The sequence below is a fragment of the Gigantopelta aegis genome, chromosome 4 (genome assembly GCF_016097555.1).
Source record: "Gigantopelta aegis isolate Gae_Host chromosome 4, Gae_host_genome, whole genome shotgun sequence".
NCBI lineage: Eukaryota > Metazoa > Mollusca > Gastropoda > Neomphalida > Peltospiridae > Gigantopelta > Gigantopelta aegis.
Genome location: NC_054702.1, coordinates 32,543,257 through 32,565,999, shown reverse-complemented (window position 1 = coordinate 32,565,999; position 22,743 = coordinate 32,543,257). Strand labels below are relative to the sequence as shown.

The 22,743-nt window shown below is 36.2% G+C and overlaps 1 protein-coding gene across 1 annotated transcript; it reads right to left on the bottom strand.

The window, feature by feature from the left end:
• Positions 1-9,694: 9,694 nt before the first annotated feature.
• LOC121370402 lies at positions 9,695-22,652 on the bottom strand. Its single transcript, XM_041495595.1, has 6 exons — positions 22,579-22,652; positions 16,056-18,277; positions 14,665-14,834; positions 14,019-14,156; positions 12,420-12,560; positions 9,695-10,359 (listed from the first exon to the last, which is right to left on the bottom strand). The coding sequence occupies exons 2-6, from the start codon at positions 18,274-18,276 to the stop codon at positions 10,138-10,140; spliced, it is 2,892 nt and encodes a 963-aa protein (XP_041351529.1). The 5' UTR covers position 18,277; positions 22,579-22,652; the 3' UTR covers positions 9,695-10,137.
• Between the last annotated feature and the right edge of the window lie 91 nt (positions 22,653-22,743).

Sequence of the window (22,743 nt, the reverse complement as noted above, 5' to 3'; positions counted from 1 at the left end):
ACGTACATATTTCGTATAAGATGTTAAAATGGCTGCGAAAAACGGTCTACTAAAGTTTACAATGGAATGGTTTAAGACCAAAAGCAGTGAAACATTAACTTAGACGAAGTCTCGGGAGCCGCCTGTTAAGGGTATACAATACAATAAAATTAACTTTTGTGGAATGTGTTTGCTACTTTTAACAATTAGAATTATAGTTAAATATTCACGCGGATTTACCAGTGATGTTTAATTCTCCACATGTATCCGTATTTAAAATTTAATAAAATATGCCTCCCCTTCCCCCTAAAAAAACAACAAAAACCCTAACTCACATAGACCTTTATGACAGCTCTAGTTTCCCCTTATCGTTTCATTAAAAAAAAGAACACTCGTACAACTACTAATCAATGTTACATGTCTACCGACAAATTATTTATTTATGTATTTATTTATTTACTTATTTATTTATCTTATTTTATTTATTATTTTATTTTATTTTCACTCTCATTTATATCAGATACATACAACTTCACTTGAAAAAATATCAGATATTTACGATGTTTTAAAACATATATGAGCTGTCATACGCGAAAACCTACAACTTAGTATGACGTCAGAAACCGAGTAAAGGTGGCTGTTTGCGTTGTTTGTTTTGAAGAATTTAGAAGCTGACATCTTCTTTACATGAATATTAGTTTGAAGTAAACATATATCTGTATGTACAATAGCGTTTCGTTACTATTTTTGTATTTTGTACCTGAGAACATTGGTCGAGATCGTTAGCGATACCATCAGTACTTTGATACACATTTACAAGCATAGGGAGAAGTCATATATATCGATATGGTATGCAAGTATCACACGTTTTTATAACGTACATGATTATACATAACATAAAGTTCAGCAATGTTTCAAGAGTGGTAGACCCATACGATCCTAATTTGATGTTTGGTCTAACTTATGAATATTATATATAACTTCAGGCCCGTAGCCAGCATCATTAGCGGGGGGGGGGGGGGGGGGGGGATAGAAATTTCATGTAAACGGAACTCATCAAACGCGAGCGCCAAAGGCGCGAAGCCATTGACGGGGGTGGGGGTGGGGGGTTGATCCCATATATATATATATATATATATATATATATATATACACACACACACATATACATACATACATATATATATATATATATATATACACACACACACACACATACATATATATACTGAACAAAAAAAGAAACTTCCGATTTGTACATATAGTATTTGTCGTGTTAAAAGAATTCATTGTGTAATGAAATCATATAGGTAGTATTAGCCTTGAGCTGTATTATCAGGATTCATGAATTTTATCGATTATTTTTACACTGTCAGTCAATCGTCGACAATGTGAAATTCAATTTACACATGCATGCATGGTTCGACATGTCCCGTGTAGTATTCGGTCAATTTGTTTTACTTGTCTTACTGACATTGTTGTCAAGTGAACGAAAACGCTTCAAAATTTGTAAACAAATTAACGTTTTTTTACATTGTAGCATTTTTAGTATGCCAAGAATACCCAATAATTTACGCGAACGGGCGATTGGCATGCTTGATGCTGGCATGTCGACAGAAGACGTTGCAAGGCATGTTGGGAGTTCTAGTCGAGCGATACGAAATCTTCGCGTAAGATTTCGAACGACAGGAAGCACCAACGACTTGCCACCTCGTGGACGTCCGCGTGTTACAACACGTGGTCAAGACCGCTATATCATGAACACGCATTTGCGCAATCGATTCCAAACTGCCACTGCTACTGCTGCTAACACACCTGGGCTTCACAATAACCGAATCAGTGGGCAAACTGTTCGTAATCGTCTGCGGGAGAACGGTTTACATGCACGACGTCCTTACGTCGGATGCGTTTTAACGCAACGTCATCGTCTAAATCGTCTTAATTAGGCACGTGTACACACTCGTTGGATACGGCGACGCTGGAATACCGTTCTTTTTTTGGATGAATCCCGATTTTCTTTACAACGTGGTGATGGCAGGGTGCGCGTCTACCGTTGGAGAAATGAACGCTATGCTGACTGTTGTGTTCTTGAACGAGATCGTTTCGGGGGTGGGGTTTCTGTCATGGTCTGGGCAGCCATTGCTCATGGTTATCGTTCACTAGTCGTCATTGATGGCAATTTAAATGCTCAACGTTACCGCGATGACATTCTCGCTCATCACGTCATTCCTCTGTTCCATAACAACGCCAACATCTCGATTTTTCAGCATGATAATGCCACCTCTCATACAGCTAGAGACACTGTAAATTTTCTTTGGACAAATAACACTGATTTCATTGATGACTGGCCTACTAAAAGTCCTGATCTCAACCCCATCGAGCATGCCTGGGATAGTCTGGACAGACGATTGAGGCGTCGTCCCAACCCACCCGCTAACGTCAACGAACTTCGTCAAGCGCTCATTCAGGAATGGAACAATATTCCACAGGCAGAAATCAACACTTTAGTCAATTCTATGCGCCTGCGATGCACTGCAGTGGTCAATTCAAGAGGTGGTCATACCATTTATGAAGTGGGTTTTTTATTTTCAACCCCTACCACACTTGGTCAAAATTTCTCCCAGTTTCTGTTAACCTATGGTCATGATTTTTGCACCAAACGATGCATCATGGAATACTCTTTAAACGCATATATAACAATTATTCCCCCGGTTTGTTTTCATCACGTTATGTTCAAGCAAAGTTAGCGGAAGTTTCTTATTTTGTTCAGTATATATATATATATATATATATATATATATATATATATATATATATATATATATATAGAACCCCTTGCCAAACAATGAGATGACGCCGGTTACACTCGAGAATAATACACGAACTTTTGTTGCGAAATATAATGTTGCATTAAGTTGTGGTATGCATGTAAAATGGCCTGGTCACAGAGCCATGATAAGAAATCGTTTGTTTTCAGTCGTACCAATGTATTTATAATAAATGATACATGGCATACTTCCCACATCCCACAAACAGGATAGCAGACATGACGGCCTTTGATGGATCATTGGTTGGGACGGGAAATAATCAAACGGGCCCACTGAGGAGGATCGAACCTTCAGCAAATGGAACCTCAGACAGACGTTCTTGCTACGTTATCCCGGTCATTTGGGGACAAGGACTTTTATATGTAAAATCCGATTATTTTTTTCCATTTGAGCGGAACTCTCAATCTTGCGCGGGGGGATTGTCCGACACCCCCCCCCCCCCTCCCGGCTACGGGCCTGACATGATACTTAATATGTTTGCTTCAAACATTCAAACGAAGTACCTTATGACTGGTACCTTATGACTGCGCATAATAAACCCTCAACCCCCACCAACTAGATTGTGTCCCTCCACTACAGATTGTGCCCCCCCCCCTCCCCTCCCCCAACTCTAGATATCGTTCCTACGGGCCTGATTCTAATGTTTTATATACCACAGCTCAAATTTCATATGTATCTTTTAATGTTATTCCAAATACCGAACAAAATTCTAAATAACTTGGTGAAAAGAAATCCCGACAAGAATCCTGAATGTATTTATCTGTATAATGCTTTATAAATATTTAAATCATGTTAAATACAATAAATATCTGCATACATACACGCGCGCACACATTAATATTATTTCAGCCTATATCCGATATTTATTGCGTACGAATCCGAATCGATGGTTTGTCGGGCGTTAACAACCAAATTAAAAAGAATTCATGATAAGCAATAATTCACAAACGTCTCCAATAAGTCTCGTTGGATGCCGACAGAATTTTCGGGTTCCCTACTAATTAATCATGGAGATATTCACATTCCTATTGCGTGGCTTCCATTGTCTGTGCACCCCCCCCCCCCCCCCCCCCCCCACACACACACACACACACACACGTTCACAGGTCTATTTTTGCGAGATCTCACATGAGTTCGCGGCCTCAAGTTACCCCGCAACGGGCACATGCGCAGTGGAATGTGAAAGAGGTCTATTGTCCCATGACATAATTCTCACCAACAACGATGTTTAACTCGAGCTATTTTATTCAGTCCCTTCAACATCGAGATAACAGTTTGAGTGTATAATCTAATATCATAGTGAGGTCTGCATTTCTCAACTTCTGTGAAATCCTTTATTTTAGTGGACTTAAATATTCATGGATTTACTCAAATACACAGTCAACGAATTTAAGAACACAACAAAAATATAAATTATAATGCATGTATACTTTCAATACAAATTTATGATATCATACTACCTTTTTGATCCACAAATTTATGTACCCTACAAAATGTGTATTTCAGTACATTTATAGATCAAAAAGGTAGTATGATATCATACATTTGTATTGTTAGTATACATGTATTATAATTTATATTTTGTATTATAATTTATATTTTTGTTGTGTTCTTAAATTTGTTAACTTCATTAGTTTACAAATTTTACGAAATTGGATCACCTTGAACCAAAATGATTTCACAGTATAACAGTACCTCCTACTGGTCTTACTATACATGTAGACCCACTGTTGCTATTGGTGTATCTAGTGACTCATCAACAAGCAAACCCACATGTCCATACCATTTCTTCTAGCAAGTGTATAATTTTCGGTGTTCACACAAATTGTGTTCTGTAATATGTCAGGCCTCAAATTTCACAAATAAAGGGACAATCATTTGACCCAGATTGAGATCGAGATTGAGGGGGGAATGAAGGGAGGGGGGAAATAAAGCCTAACTGGAAAACAGCACAACTGACCAACTCATCAATGGGTATCCCAATGGGGGGGGGGGGGGGGGGGGGGGGGATGGAAAAAAGGGGCATGAATAATTTTAGAGGGGGCAGCTCCCTTGGTGGTAATCCCCCCACCCACCCACCCCCCCCCCCCCCCCAACTGGATCCACATCTGTGACACAGTATAACCATATAAGTGGTGGTCCACAGCATGACTGACAGTAACAGAACTGGTCAGAAGTTAAACGTGACAGTCAGTCCCTGACCAGCATGAGCAGATCTCGGTCCTTATTCAGTTCATTCCTGATATACTGATACAATCTAAGTCTTAATTGTTAGTTGTCAAACATGTGTCCAATTCTTTTGTTCTTTGTACAATAAAATATGTTTTCGATCAAAATACATACAGATTATTTCATGAGGAGGAGTGCTATATGGAATTTATGAAACGAGTTTCGGAATGAGTTTATTCCCAGAGCAAGAACAATTTGTAATTTTTTAAAAATATGATTGTAATTGCTTCACAATCGATGTTAATAACATTCAAAGATGTCAATTACTGTGATGTTGAATAATGTCAATTTCAGAAACTGCAACAGCCTCAGGCTTGCAGACGTGTGCCATAACAATTTTCAATATATTATATAATGATCCATGCCAGAAACATAGCATGGGAAAATATTAAATTTATGTAACCATTTATTGTAGACCATATGGGTAAAAAAGGGCTGTATATGATGTAGTACATATTTTGTTAAAGTTCAGTCTCTGGTTACCATATTATAACATCATGTACAAATATGAAATACAAGCTCAAATGCACTTTTAAAAAACTTGTGTGTGTTCGCCATGAACGGAGATCGTCAAAAGTATTCACTCGATTCGTCGCCTGTGCCGCCATTGCTCGGCAAAGCACAAACAACAGTTTCAGTTAGCACGTGCATTTGCCGATTTCAAATTGTAGGGTTCATCTCAAAAAATGAAATAAGAAATCTTGTGCTGTACGAAGAACGTTCGGTTGAGGATACAGTACTAGTCTTTCGTTAAAACCGGTTTGATCTTGACAACGTATTATCGACAATCGTACCTTCCTATTTCAGAATTAATATTTTATAAAGTGTTAGTAGAACTTTTAAAGTTTAGTTTGTTTACTAGTAATACATTAATCATGTATATATTTTTAAAATAAAATACTAGTATACTAAAGTAGACAATGAACGTTTTCACTTCTTAATTTTACGTGTTAAAATTTACAAATTCAAATAAATATTCTTACGTTTGTAAAGGGTAAAGTTAGTTTGGTTTTTTTGTTGTTTAACGACATCAATGTTAGAGCATGTTGATTTAATAATCATCAGCTATTGGATGTAAAACATTTGGTAATTTTGACATATAATCTTAGACAGGGATCGGGTGCATGTGCAGGGGGAGGGTATTGGAGGTCGAAACCCTTACCTGCCCAAGCTTAAAAAAATTGAAATATATTTTCTGGGGGAGCATGGCCCCATATAAACTTCGCTCAACAGTCTATAACCCCAACCCCGCTGAAATCCCTGCACACGCGCCTTGGAAACCCACTACATTGTTTTTAGCAAGGGATCGTTTATATGTACCATCCCACAGACAGGATATCACATACAATGGCCTTTTATATACCAGCCGATGGAGATCGTTCCTAGACTGACCGTGCATTTCCAAAAAAAAAAACCTGCGCGTGCTGTAACCTCACCGTGGTGCAGGAGTGTAACATTCTCTTTGAGAATGGCCAATACAGCATACATTGAAATTTTGAGTAAAGTCAGTATCTGTCTGTGATATTTGTATTTTTGTACAGTTCTTTACGCTGTTTTTATTTGGATCTTGAATTTTTATATTGATGTTGATCATCACCTTATTTGTCTGCATTACCATAGTTTGACACCCAATAGCCGATGTATTTTTCGTGCTGGGGTGTCGTTAAACATTCATTCATTCATTCATTCCAAAAAAAACCCACACCTTTTTAGGTCTAAGTAATGAATAAAAATAACATAGTCTTGAAAAATGTTACGTGAATCGAACACAACACCCTCTTCCTCTATCTCTAGAGCGTTACATAATTATTAACACCCCCACCACCACCACCCCCCACCACCACCCGGGTTGAAAATTAGCAATCACCCGGTCGCCCGTTGCGACCTTTATTGGCTAAGGGTGACTAAGAATTTTACAAAGGTAGTCCGTTGGGCGACCATCGATTTTAGTGTCTCGCGAGTATGGTACTAGTTAAAAATGAAACACACTGAAACTGAATCGAATGTGACAAAACACACCGTGTCTATGTTGGCGCGAACTACAGATCTGGCAGCAAAAGACCTAGAACATGTTCTATATTTTGACAGTGCCAACATATTGAATAAAGATAAAATTTATATAAAAACATATTAATTTGTTAAGTTTTAAACAAATACCGTTTGAAATAACATTTTATTGGGGGTAAACGTGCAGTGTAAATTAAAACAAAAATTCTTTATAAATTACCTTCAAACTGCATAGGTTAACTCTTTTTTTTTTGTGATACAAGTTTTAAGGCAATAGATGGAACATGCAAGGTAATCTGAATGACACAACCGTAATACATGATCAGGGCCATATCTCTGCACAAAGCAGAGTCGAATAGGCATTTGGCAAAACAGTGGATGATTCCATGGATCTCTATCTAGGAGAACAGCCACTCCCGAAGAATCTTTTGCTGGGAATTTTACCCCTCTTGTATCAACACAAAGTTTATTCCATCCATCTTGCATCGCTACATAGAGGACTGCCACTCCCAGACTAGTTTACTAAAGCACGAGCAGTTCTACATTTAGTCTGTTTCTACTGCATTATCTTTTATCCTGTGTTGAAAATTAGATTTAATATGTTTAATTTAATGGGACTTTGAAAAGAAACATGTTTATTTATACTGGATTTCTTTTTCATTTTTAAATTTTGAGTTAATATGGGTTTAAAACTTAACAACCTGTTTTTATATAAATTTTTACTTTATTCATTATGAATTTAAATGTCAATTCATTGGTTTTCCATAACACAAACGGTTATTATTCAACAAAAAAACACTATAGTTTTAATTTTACCTGTGCAGTTAAAATTCCAGTATGATAATTGGAGGGCTAGTTGAATTTGAAAAGGGCCAGTAAGATTTTTCTTCAACTGGCCCTGCTGGCGACCTTGGTTTTCATGTTAATTTTCAACCCTGCACCCCCTTACATGTAACGCGTATGCCAACTGCTAGCCACTGTGAAAATTTCAAGGCAAATCCCCCACCGACCTCTGGAAAGGTGTTGTACGATACTTCTATGGATATAAATATGTTTTGGAGATATCAGACGACCCCTCAATCAACAGTTAAATTTGTTCAAAATCACGTGAGAAGCTCAGCGCCTGCGCAAATCACAAAGTCCCAGTTCTACTGGTGTCCCGCTAAATGAAAAGCAAAGCTGGCCATTGCATTGTAGTTGACCTACATAATGTAGATAAGTGAGCATTGCGAAACTATAGCGATGTGGTGGACCTTTTATGTACCAAACAGAACTGGATCATCCATTCTAAATGCTTAAATAATAAAAATATTCCAGGGACTGCAGCTTTAAAGGCTGCTGAGCAACAAATCATATAAAACCGTCTTTATAATCATATAAATTAAATAAAATATCACTGGAATGTGAATAACCACAAAAACATTCAATAAAATATACAATGTATTTTGTCATTAACAGAAACAAGCTCATCTTATTCAAGTCAGTATGAACAAACCCGTGAAGTTATCTACAGAAGATAACAATATATGTGTGTACAAATGGTAGACAAATCTATTGGGTGTGTGAACTGCCTGGACAGCAGGACCCATATTCACAAAATATTGTAAGCCTAGTTTTACACGTAAACGTAAATCTACGACTGAAGAGCTATTCACGAAACAACGAAAACGTAAGTTACGTGTAAAGTTGGACGTAAATATAAGAGTGCCTCAGGTTGCAACTAACGCTGCACGTAAGTTGTGTACATATAATAAATAAAACACGATCGCCGTTATTTACTCTTATTTACGGAAACTAGCAGTATTTCCAATAAATTAAGCAGTTTGCGATGGCGAACGCCCACGGATTGAACATATTTTTGTTCGTGATCGAACGGATGTTTTCGACACGGCCAATTTCTCCTGAGTTATCTTTTCCTTTTTAAGAAATGTCCTCAAGTTCGTACCAAAACGCGGATCCCTACCAATACCAAAATGCCATGGTTCACTGTTAGCTATGTTATTGTTAGCAGACGACAAACAAAATTGCGTTTTGCGCATTTGTTATTTACCCGGTAGCCATCGTTTCTAATGTGTTTTTATTAATTACTCCAGTGAGAATGTTAAATCGTAGATTTACGTCCAAAAGTTACGTTTACATTTACGACCATCTTTGAGAATAAGGTGCTTCATGCACGTAAACGTAAATCTACGGCACACGTAAGTGCTAGTCGTAGACGTAAATTTACACTTTTTTGTGAATATGGGTCCAGGTTCTTTAGATGAAGTATGTAAACCGCAACTGAAGGATGAATTTAAAAAATATTATTGACATAAAAATGTGATTCATGCACACTGTTACCAGCAGTTTTGAAAGGAGTCTGTTAACATATTAAACTTATTAGAACCAGGCGATGCAATCTCCTTTTTTGTGTGTGATTCTGAGTGTTGTATTTATAATTACAGCAAATTCTGATTCAGATGGTCAAAAATATGTTTTAAATGTGTACAGCACATTCACAAGTAGAACAGAATAGCACCAACAGTGTATGAGACATTTTATTACAATTAAAAGTTTGTTTTATTTAACGACACCACTAGAGCACACTGATTTATTCATCATCGGCTATTGGATGTCAAACATTTGGTAACTATGACACATAGTTTTAGAGAGGAAACCCACTACTTTTTTTACATTAGTAGCAAGGGATCTTTTATATGCACCATCCCACAAACAGAATAGCACATACCACAGCCTTTGATATAGCAGTCGTGGTGCACTGGCTGGAACGAGAAGTAATGGAGATACAACATTCTGATTCTAATGGATCGTTATATGTTGCATTATTCTTACAAACCAATTTTAGCAGGATGTGTCTCCTAGCTGTCAATCTTTTCCTGCCTTCTTATCATTCTTGCTGCCCTTTTATCATGTATTGCTAATTTTTTCTGGGTTTTTTTTTTGGCTGCCACATTTATTTGTTTGTTTTTTAGAGGGAGTGGCATCACAGTTACTGCCCTTCTTTAGTTTTCATAACACTTTGTTGGGACAGAGAAACAAAGGACTATCTGGAAGATGATCCATTCTTCTTCTGCCATCATCATGTCTCCTTTCATCAGTGAAATAGCTTTATTTGTCCTTTGGTACTGCAGCAGGCAACAGTGCTGGGAAGAATGGGGTGGACAGCAGCGTCGAGGCAGACGTCGAATCCAGTTTTCATAGTCCTCCACAATTTACCAGTAAAGTTACTGTAACAGTGCAGAATACCATCGGCACTGCCACTGACCACCACGCTGCCATCAGAGCTGATATCAAAACCAATGTCATAACCCTCCATCTGTAATACAAAATAACAGGCTTTCTGAGAGTACTGATAAAGCAAAACCAATGTCATAACCCTCCATCTGTAATACAAAATAACAGGCTTTCTGAGAGTACTGATAAAGCAAAACCAATGTCATAACCCTCCATCTGTAATACAAAATAACAGGCTTTCTGAGAGTACTGATAAAGCAAAACCAATGTCATAACCCTCATAACCCTCCATCTGTAATAAAAATAACAGGCTTTCTGAGAGTACTGATAAAGCAAAACCAATGTCATAACCCTCCATCTGTAATAAAAATAACAGGCTTTCTGAGAGTACTGATAAAGCAAAACCAATGTCATAACCCTCCATCTGTAATAAAAAATAACAAGCTTTCTGAGAGTACTGATAAAGCAATACACAGAGATGTGATAGGCATTTAAAAATAAAAGCTAAACTGATTGCAAAAAGCTGAAAACTCTGTACCATACCTATATAAAGGTCTTTGTTTTTAGTTTTTCATGCAGATCAAATCCAGTCTATAGTAAACTTGGTGAAAATTATTTAACACAAAAAAGCTGAAATCAAATAAAAAGCTGATAAATCACATCCTTGAATACTTGTCCCCTACCAGGCATACACATTTTTTTATCTCCTAGGTTCAAGGGCCGTAACTCTGTCAAAAATGGTCAAATTGCCATGAAAGTCAATTTTAATTATACACCAAATTTTAGTTCAATATTTGAAAGCATTGTAGAAAAAAAGTCTGGAAAACCATATGTGGGAAAGACGGACAGACAGATAGATAAACAGAAGAACTGAGATGAAACCTAAAGTCAACTCCGTTTGGACCGGTAAGGAAGTAATAACACAGTTGTTAAAATTTCCTTCTGTGGCTACAGTTTACAGTTCTCTAATAAAGAACTGTATCTAACAGGAAATAGGGGAAGACAAGTTACCCCTCAACAATATGGAAAGAGGCATTTTTAGTTTAAAAGTCTTTTTGCTTCAACCAACTGGAGAAAACCCAATATTGTTGAGCCCCGATTCTGGTAAGAAATGTAGAATCATCACTTACCATATCTAATTTATCATATCTATTGGACGACTCCTAGTTGTACAAGTTACTACTATTAAAACTAGCATTTTGAGAGTACTGCTAAAAGAATACATGTACGTGTCCCCTACCAGGTTTAACAAATTTTTGTATCTTCTAAGTTCCAGGGCAAGGGGTAAATCGCTACGAAAGACAAACTTGATGTATACTAACAGTACATGATAAAGTGATAAAGCTGTCTATATAACATCTTGAAAAAAAAGTCTGGAAAACTAATATTCTTATTTCATGTTCAAGGGCCATAACTTTGTCAACAAGAGTACCAGTGAAGTACATGATACGCCCATCAATTAATGAATATGTTATGGGTATGATTCAATTCTAATTATATGAAATTTTTGCAATGGGATGGATGAACAGTTTGTTTTGAACCATCCACCATCCCAAGTTGTTCCTACATGTGGTTTGATGGTCCTGTATGCATCTGCATGCAAGATATGATCCGGACAAGAAAAAGTTAACATACGGACAGACATATAGACAGATAGACAACGCCATACCATAATACGACCCATAGATGGGTGTATAAAAATTGGTAAATCACTACGAAAGTCAAATGTAATCTGTAACAGTACATGATAAAGCTATACACAAAATATCTGGCAACACTGCGATATGAGTCTGGAAAACTATATACGAGATAGATGGACAGATAGACAGAAGGAAGGAGACAAAACCAATAGTCCCTCCAAAGGCCATAGGATTTCAAACTTCCCGGGAAACACCTTTTTGGTTCAGTGCCTTTGATCATAGGAACCCATCAGAAAGTGTTTATATTATTTTTGTTGAATAGTTGTACTCGATATAATAATCATGAAAAACAGAAATTTCAGTTTAGTGATTTTACCGACATGCTACCGTCATGGTACGGTACCAGAAACAATCATTACCATAAAATCCGAAGGCCTGCTCCGGTTGGACTGGTAGGGACTAATAAATTATCACAAACATAAACATAACTACAAGAACCAACCTTGTGCCCTTCATATCGCTTTGACCAGACCATCTCATAAGGCCGCTTTGAGGAAAAGATTGCTATATAGCCTCCCTGAGTCTGACTCAAAAACAAGTCCTTGTTTGGATGTAATTTTAACCGTGTACAAGAGAAACGTTCCTGAAATTAAAAAAAAACTAATTAACGTCAGACCACCAAACACCACCTATCTCTTTACATTATGATTTGAAGATCAGGCCCCATATTTTCAAAGTTAACTTAGCGCTAGGATATCAGAGGCTATGATGTCATAACAATGGCGGTTTTACAATATTGCAGCAATAAAACAGATTAAAAAATATGGGCCTTGAATATTAAATACAAGTTTAACCAATTATTTTATTTAAATTAATGCCGTTTAAAAAAAAAAAGTAAGTTAGCATTAAAATATCACAAAACATGCAATATTTAATCTAGTTCCACAATGTCAAATTTAGTCATTTCTGTTTCAGTGTATACAATGAGACCACATTAATCCAGGCAGTATGCTTTCTTACAAAATGTCTGGGTGAATCCCATTTGAAGAGTTATCTTTCTTGAACTACTAGCTAATAAATATTCAAGCACCAAAACAAACAATCTGACAGGTACAAATACACAGGGACTGGAAGAAGCCAGCAAGTGGAGAGCTCAGTTAGATTGATTAATATTTGCCTTTTAACTGATGGGGAGGCAATGGCAATCCCCCAACCCCAACACTTAAGATAGCTATGCAATACCTGTAATTAGCTAAATACCTTTGATTATATGACCAAAGCCAATTCTAAAATGGTGCCAAATCATATTTAAACTAACTTTTGGATTCTAATATTTGTACCGACAGATTTCTCTCACTTGAAAAGTTTTCATATTCATTACCTGAATTGATTAGCCAAGGCAATTAAAAGCATTCTGTGCCCTGAACAACTGACAACTGTTGCTCAGTTGTTAATTAACAGTTATACAACATTCTCATTTAACGGTAATGATCAATCAAATCTCTTCACCTATCTTTTAAAAATGTTTTTTTTTTTATTGAAGTAATAATTAGTTACATATGCCAATAAACAAAAACAAACCAAAAACGAAAAATGATACTGTGATACTTTTAAGTAACAAAACTAAAATCAAAGGACTAAATTTAAGAAGCCCGTTTTTCTTTTACACGTGTGCCACTACATGCTTAAACAACTATGTTTAAATAAAATATGCTTCGTAAATTCAGCCCCAGGGCTTTTAAATTTTTTATAAAATCAACTAGCCATGGGATCAGTGATTTTTAAAACTTTACTAGCCACAATTAAAAAATCACTAGCCCTACTTTACTTTATGTTAATACAATTTTACTAAATAATAGTAATAATCAGATATGTCACCTAAAGAGATAGATATAGCTTAAAAACACTAAAATTTGGGGTTGGGGTGGGGGCAGAATATTCATATTTACAAAATAGACTTAACTGCAACATTTGACTCTTTTTGTTCACTAGTCATCGGGCATGGCAATAGTAGTTATTTACTAGCCCAATATTGAATAGCATTAGCCGTGGGAGTAGGTCTACCATAATCTAGAAGCCCTACAGCCCAAAGTGTCTTTACCTGAAAGATTTGATTTGACAAGATAGCCCCTGTACTGTAATCCCAAGCCATGATGTTCCGATCTGCTGAGTCACGGGACACAATACCACTGGCACTGAACAGCTGTTGGCCATCTTGGCAGAACAAAATATCTTGAATCTACAAAACAAAAACATTGGGGTATTGTTTTATAAACAAAGTACAGTAGTTTTAACTAATGTCATCAGAATTTCAAAATTCAACAAACAGTTTAAGACTGTTACAAATCCATATGAATGTACCTATTTCAAAATTAAACACACCTTAAAATCAGATAAATGTGAAAACTGCATTTTAAACAACCGAAACATTACCCTGGGCTCACATTCATACCATTGCAGATGTGCACTATCACCGATTTAGAACTTATAGTTTGCGAAAATTGGACCAAAACATGAAAACTTCCCATTGAGATACTGTAAATAAAAAGTATTTTAATTAAAAATAAAAAATAAAAATTCAACATACATTTAGATGAACATATATATATACATGTAGGTGATCTAGATTTATAGTCATAGCTTTGTGAGAAATAGACCTTAACCCAAAAACTTAACATCTGACTGCATCCAGGTAAGACCAAATTTAGATCATTGTAAAAAGAAGTATGGTAGTTTAAGTATATTACCTGTCCCATTTTGTCCTTGTAATTGAATACTCTAACTGGTTTCTCTGGAGTACGAATGTCCCAAGCTTGAAGCAAATTTTTAGATCCTGTGACAACATTTTTGTCCAGAACTGGGTGAAACTTTCCGCAGGTTACAAATGAGTCGTGCTGTAACTTCCGAAGAATGTTCCCTAAAAAAAAAAGAGAAAAAAAAAGGGTTTAAATTTTCAAAAACTGGATAGTTTAACAAATGCGATTTAAAGCTGAATTTGGCGAATATGTGTCATTACCACTACACAGGGCTTCTAGATTATGGTAGCCCCACACCCATGGTTAGTGATATTCAATGTTGGGCTAGTAAATAACTACTGTTGCCATGCACAGCTAGTGATTTTTTTAGGGTCAAATGTTGCAGTTAAATCTATTTTGTAAATATCAGGGGTGGGAATTGGTGAATTATAAAAAAGAAGAAATCTAGAGGGGTTCCAGATATTCTTGAAATCCTAGGTCAAAATCTGTGCCATCTGACACATTTTGGAGGAAAGGACGATTAAAATGCAAGGAAACTCAATGTTCCATGAGAGGAAAACAGCTGATCCGAGGAGAATTCAAACCCCTGAAATATGAATATCCTGCATACATTAGTGTTTTTAAGCTCTATCTCCCTCTTTAGGTGACATTACTATTATTTAGTAAAATCGTATTAATTGAAAGTAAAGTAGGGCTAGTGAATTTTTAATCGTGGCTAGTAAAAAAAATTAATCACTGATCCCATGGCTAATGGATTTTATAAAAATTCTAGAAGCCACGGGCCTAATTCACAAAGCTCTCTTAGGCTCTGTTAAACAACAAAGCATCTTCTTTGCAAGTCTTTTAGCATTGCACTGTGAGATCACAAGTTGTGATAGTTTAGTGAATTAGGCCCCAGCACTACAGATTAATTTTTGGCATCCAGCTTAAACCCTATAGAACACATTGATTAATTAATCATCAGCTAAATATCAAACATTTGGTAATTCTACCATAGTCATAAGAGGGAACCTGCTACATTTTTTACATCAGCAGCAAAAGATTTTTCCTATGTACGATCCAACAGATAGAACAACACATTAACATACCCGGTGTAAAATTAGCAGGATTTTGTGCTTCCACGAATCCCACATTTTGGGTCGGAAGCATAAAATTATGATAGAATCCCAAAATATCTATTTTACATCATGTTTTCATTTCAATTACAACCTCCCAAATTAAATGCCTGCATACTAATCTTGGGTTTCCGGATGGGATGGATAATCTGAATGCAAGTTCCAAAAATGCTAAACAGTGTGTTTACAATCCAAACTTTAGGCAGGATTCTCAGTGACAACTTACATAATGTTACACACTGTTTACAACCCATGTATTACTCTTACCTGTTTCTACATCGATTACCAGTGCAGTTTGATCATAACTACAACTCAATATTGACTTTCCATCATAGCTCCACTCCGCGTCTTTGACTGCCTTTGAATGCTTGGAATACACCTGAAGAAGCATCTTGAAATCTGCATTGTCAACACCATTGAACACTTTGATCGTTCCATCCATACTGGCTGACAGAAACAGATGACTATACTGTGGATAGTTCCACTTAATTCTCGTCACCATGGCTCTATGAGCAATGAAGGATCTCTCCAAGCGAGTAGGTGGCTTTTTCTTCATTAGGGCCTTGTTGAAAAGACATGTTAGTTTATCAGGAAGACGGAACAGGTCCTTTTTTAGAGTAACATAATGTCCACAAAGTAGATTATCAACACGTTCTGATAATGGTCTCTCTATTATTATTCCGGGACATGCCCTTTCCAAGCCATTTTCACTGACTGGAGGCGTTGGGGTGCTGTCTGAAACGGGTGTCAATGTAACAGTGACAGGCACCCTTGCAGCATTGGTTTCTGAAGATTTTGGTGCTAGAGCGGAAGTTTGCAAGGAAACGGGTGACGTAACAAGGGGAGACCGCAAGAGTCTCAACAATTCAGATTTGTTCTGAGTAGGCGTCTTCATTTTGTTTTCAGATATTTGCGAAGCTAAACTTTGTAGCTTTTGGGCTGCGGGAATCTGATTCTGAGGTTCAGATCTGACAACCTGTGTCAGCTGAGGAGAATGAAGAGTCACGGGCACTGTCAATGTCTGCTGAGTCACGGGTACAGTCAATGTCTGCTGAGTCACGGGCACTGTAAATGTCTGCTGAGTCACGGGCACTGTCAATGTCTGCTGAGTCACGGGCACTGTCAATGTCTGCTGAGTCACGGGCACTGTCAATGTCTGCTGAGTCACGGGCAGAGTCAATGACTGCTGAGTCACGGGCACTGTCAATGTCTGCTGTGTACCAGGCACTGTCAATGTCTGCTGAGTCACGGGCACTGTCAATGTCTGCTGAGTCACAGGCACTGTCAATGTCTGCTGAGTACCAGGCATCAACTGTATTAATGGAACCAATGACGGTGCAATCTGCACCTGGTTGTGCTGGTTTGGGTTTCCAACCACTACTGCATTTTGAACCACTTGTGGAATACTTGTGGGTAAAACAGCCGATACATTCTGTGCAAGTAAATTCTGCCCGACAACCGATTTTGCTGGGAAGAGCTGAATAAGTTTGGCTGGCTGATCCCCTTTGGCAGGTAGAAGGAAGGTCTGAACAACAGGTGTTTTCAATGAGCCATCATTGTGCAAGCTGGATGGCAGGATGCTGGTTTGCAAGATATTTCTAGCCTGAGTTACACTCGATAAGGCTGGGGTACTCAGAATTGATCTCAGTGTAGAGGTTGTGGGAGATGTACCAGTTGTACAAATCTGCTTGGTTTGTGATGGAGGTGTAACACTAACGATGGCTTCAGAACTACCCAAAGGTTTCACTCTGTTGGTTGCTAAATTCTGCACCACTTGAGCACTATTATCCAATAATACATTTTGTACAGATTGCGATGACGGTGCAAGATTAAATACAGTCTGAGGACTATTTACAGCCTGAACAGCAGTTGTATTAAAATGCAGTGGTACGTTTGTTTGGGTGGATGGAACAATGTTCAGTATAGGGAGAGAACCAGAAGAGGGCTGGATCATTGATACGAGTTGCACAGGCTTGGCTAGAGGCACTGCATAGGACGTCACAGCAGAATTAGAACATGCATTCTTATTAGCTGTTGTACAAGTAGCTAAGGACTCTGTCACAGATTTCTTTACATCAGTCACTAGTTTGGTTGTCATATTTGAAGTTGTAATTAACGAAGTGTCTGAACTACTTTTGGACACAAATGTCTGTCCGGGTGTCATAACCATCATGTTGTTTCCCGAAGTTGTTTTTGAATTGTTTATGAAAACAATTTGTTTATGTGTTATGTCTCTCCAGAAGTCTGTATTCAGAATCTCCACAACACTTCCCTGCACCATGACAACAGTATTTTTCTCTTCATCATCAGCTTTAGTTTTCTTTCTTGGGGGTTCGTCACAGTCTTCACTGTTGCCAAAGCCAAAGAAGTCTGTAGGTTTTAATGACACAGAAGAACCTTCCACAATTTTTATTCCATCCACTGCAAGGCTGGTTTCTTCACCAATATCATCATCAGAATCAGAATTGTAGGCCTCAATAGCTTCCATTCTGAAAATAAAACAGAAAATTATTTTAATTACATAAACCTAAAAAGCGAGCTCAACTTCAAGATTTGACACTTTCAGAATAACATTTATATATATGAGAGAGAGAGAGAGAGAGAGAGAGAGAGAGAGAGAGAGAGAGAGAGAGAGAGAGACAGAGACAGAGAGACAGAGACACACACACACAGACAGATTATTACCAGAGTGTTTCGGTATTTTCAATATCATATATTAGGAATAAAAATTGCATTATATGAGCAGGGATTTTTCTAGAAGGTAAAATAGGTAAAAATGCGTATCCTAAAATATTTTCAGATATAATTTTTTTTAAATGTTAAAAAGTTGTTTAAATGTTCCTGTATGACTTTAAACATAATTTATTAAAAAGACATAAAAAGTATTATATTAAGAGTATTTATGATTTTTTAAATGACTGTAACTTTGGTACGAGCGTCGGTAGGCTTCGCAGCCCATCGAAGGTGTACTTTAGAATAATTCTCTAGTGGAAATTCTGGTAAGCCTCTGGCGAGCAAAATATGCAATTTTTATTCCTAATATATGATATTGACGATACCAAAAAATATGAGGATAATAATTTCTTTATCATATAATCTCAAGCTTAATACAATGTGTTTCTGTAAACTATATGCAACTTTAATTCCAGTCAGCCATTACTCGATATTTAAATGACATAAGAATATGTGATGTAGTGTCTTTTTTATTATCATGAAGGGCAATATTTGGGGAAATTGAACCTAATCACAAGTCTACATTCAGATATTTGATATTTATTGCATAAAACCCCCAACTCTTGTTAGTACCCACACTTATTATGGCTTTAAACAGCCACTTTATTGACTGAAAGATGTCCATTTTCATTTAATCCAAACCACTTTTTTTCTATTTCCATATTTACGATATAGGTGTGCAGAAAGTACTCACCCGCTATCCAAATGCAAGTAAACATTCTGACAGATGAATTACAAAAGGTAACTACCAGTCTGACGGGCAATCTGTCTTTTTCTAACTGACAATAGCCGATGTGTATTTTTGTGCTGGGGTGTCGTTAAACATTCATTCATTCAGACTAAGAGAAGACAGAAACAGAGCCGGTCAAAGGTCAATACTGCCTTAAAATTGTTCTGTTAAATACTTGCAGGATGTCACTTGAATTTTGTAAATCTATATGAAATTTTTTTTTTTTAAAGTTATATCGAATATTATTTTCTTTTATCGATTTATCAATCAAGGTATGATGCTTGATTTTGTTTGCCATGTATTGTTGTACCAAGGGTACTTAATAATATATCATTTGAAGGGACGACATGTATATTATAATATTGTTAAACTATAATATTGTTCTATAGGCTGCTGGACTAGTAGAAATTCTGGCGGGCTAGTACATTTTAGTTAGTTCTGGTCTGGCGGACTAGTGAAATATTTTCTATTTCTGCACCCCTGACGATAATACTTTGTTTCGCTTCTGGGGTGTTAATTGGGATTAATGAAAAAGAGGTAAAAAAACTACAAAAGAAAACAATTTGTTTCGGGTTTATGTCTTAATATCCTATTATATTAGTGAAACTGGTTTGTAACCAAAACAAATTTAAGTATAAAATAACATGTGGAGCGCGAATGCGATTGTGAATTTCATGGAAATTGCAGTCTCTAATTTACAATATTCTCGATGTTACATTAACTTACAATACGAAGTGATCTTAGCTACTATCGAACTTAGTGACTTAAGGTCGATTTTATGCCACAATCTTAGAGAGATTGTAAACCCAAACTTACTGTAATTGCGATCTTAATTAAAGGAAAAGTCAAGCAAGGCATTTGGCCTGGTAGGCATATCCAATGATATTTAATGTACATTATTGCTTTATATCAACAAGTACATTGGTATATTTAATTAATATAACGAAAACAATGTGCCGGCTATTGTCTATGTTATTCACATTGATGATAGTCATTCTTCACACATTTGTTTTGGCTCTGTACACAATAAATATAACATATCCAACAGTAATTTTTTTATATGATTTATTTGATAAAAGGTACTTCTTATATCTTTCATCTTTTAAAACTTAAATTTAATATTTTGTTTAAAATTAGGAAAAATAAAAACATACCAACATGTAAAGTGTGTTGTCTGCCGTCTGAATTATTTTCATTGTGGTCAGGGTGCTATTTTATTTTAATGTGGTGTTGCACTGTAATGATATAGTTAATTTTGAATTTGAATGAGGTCAGTATTCCAATAACGTCACTTTCCATCTTCTTACAATAACAATATACTGAATGCATGATGTTTCTGTTTTAATAATGTTGCAAAAAATTCCAATGCAAATTTGCTTTTTAAAGTTTTTTATTGAACATTAGTAATGCAATGCCCCGACTGTTTTTAAACAAAATCTTGTAATTATATTTATTTTACTATTTATGAAAGATGGATCTGAAGTGAAACTACGGTAAGACATGTTATATTTATTGTGTACGAAGCCGAAACAATGGTATGAAAAGTGACTGTTGTCAACTTATATTTGGATTTCCAGCGAAAGAGTCGTCAGTCATCAATTCCAAATCTGCTTGAAACACTTGCAACAGTTGCAAAATAGCATGCCGAGGTATCTGATACCTTGATATCATTTATTGTGTTTAACTGCATGCGTCTGTCACGAAAAACATGTTCCCGGCAGAAAGCGTGTTCTGCTTCTTGGCATAGCAAAATAAAATTTGCCTTTTTCTTAGCATTAATTTACGATTGCGATATTAGAACTTACAATAGGTGCAGATCTATTAAAGTGATTGTAAGTTAAGATAGTTTAGTAAACCAGGCTGTCGATTGTAGAAAAATGTTGCAGTCGCTACCTTAAGCACTTGAGGCAATTTTAGCACTAAGATCACTTCGTAAAACAGGGCCCTGGCCATACAACTTTCATTCTTGTGGCCTAAACCTAATTTATCGTCAACATCTCTAACTGCATTATGCTTCCAACTCTGTTCACTTTGTTTGCTCGTGCACGGTTCGTGCACTTAACATCTGATATGTTGTCGTCTGCTTGACGTTCATTTGTGAGGTTTTTCTTCACAGTTCTAGAACATTTTCATTAACAATAAAGTTCAAAAATGTAAGTATCTAAATACAAAACTTTACAAACCCCTAAAACCATTAATTTCACTAAGTCGTTTTTGTTTATTCCTTAAAATCACCGATATTGGGTCCACATGACTCGTAGAAACTGACTTAAAATGGAGAAAGATGAATTAACATTCGGTGTGTGTCACATGACCTCAAATGTGCCAGATCAACAAGGCCAAAGCATTTAATTTTTATGATTTTTAACACCCCTGTTGTTAGAATTGTTTTCAATTGTTATATTCGATCTGCAAAAGGTATGCTATACTTTTGTGTCTCTACTGTAGTGAATAGTATTCATAATCCATTCATAACAATTAGAAATAATTTTGAGTGTATATAAATTGTGTTAATTAAGAATCAATTTATAAAAAAAATAATATTTTACAAACTATTCACTGGTATGAACGTAATGCCTATCAGTATTGACATCAAGTGTTTGTGATATGTGTTAGTAAAACGCTGACCAGACCAGAATGCTTGAGAAATTGAATTTTTCCTTTTAAAAAACTATTAAACAAAGTGTTCGTCAACTGTGTATAGTTAAAAAAACACATATATATTTTCATATAGTGGCCTTAAAAATTGAAAATAATGAACCGCACATGCTCTGTAGGATACTTTTTGCAAACACATGCACTTGAACAATTAGAAACATTGTACTCTTTCCTGTTTACTAGAGGGTGTTTCACTTTTATTTACTAGAATGGACTTCTTTTATGTCAAAATTGTTGATGTTTTACATTAATTGATTGAAATCTATTTTGTTTCATGTATCGTAGCTGAAAAATGTAGAATAGTATTTCCGTAAATATCGTATTCGTGTTTTTGTCGTTTGGTGAACGTAGTTTGGGACATCGATGGTATGCCTATTATCCCATTTTAGTTATTAAATATAATCTTGATATTATTATTTATTCGTATTTTAAAATAAATCTTATATATTATATCCAGTAAATACTAAGAATGCTTGGGGAAAATGACAATCATAGTTTAATCTGAAACTCGATATTTGACTCTTCCCGCTCAGTACACTACGCAGTGTCATCCATGGACAATCAGGTTAAAACAGTGTCATTCAAGCTAAAAACTAAATAAACCACGTGTCACTATCTAAGGTGGGTTTAAAATAATGCTAAAATTATATATAAATTAGGCATACTCACGATAAAATGTCCTTTGCAGGTTAAAATTAGCAAAAAAACACTGAAATAAATTCTCCCATGGACGCAGACATCTTGGTCAATGGCGAATGAATTGACGAATCATCAAAAGCGTTTCTCACTCGGCCAAAATCAAGCAGCCAATAAAAACATTGTTTATATATCACA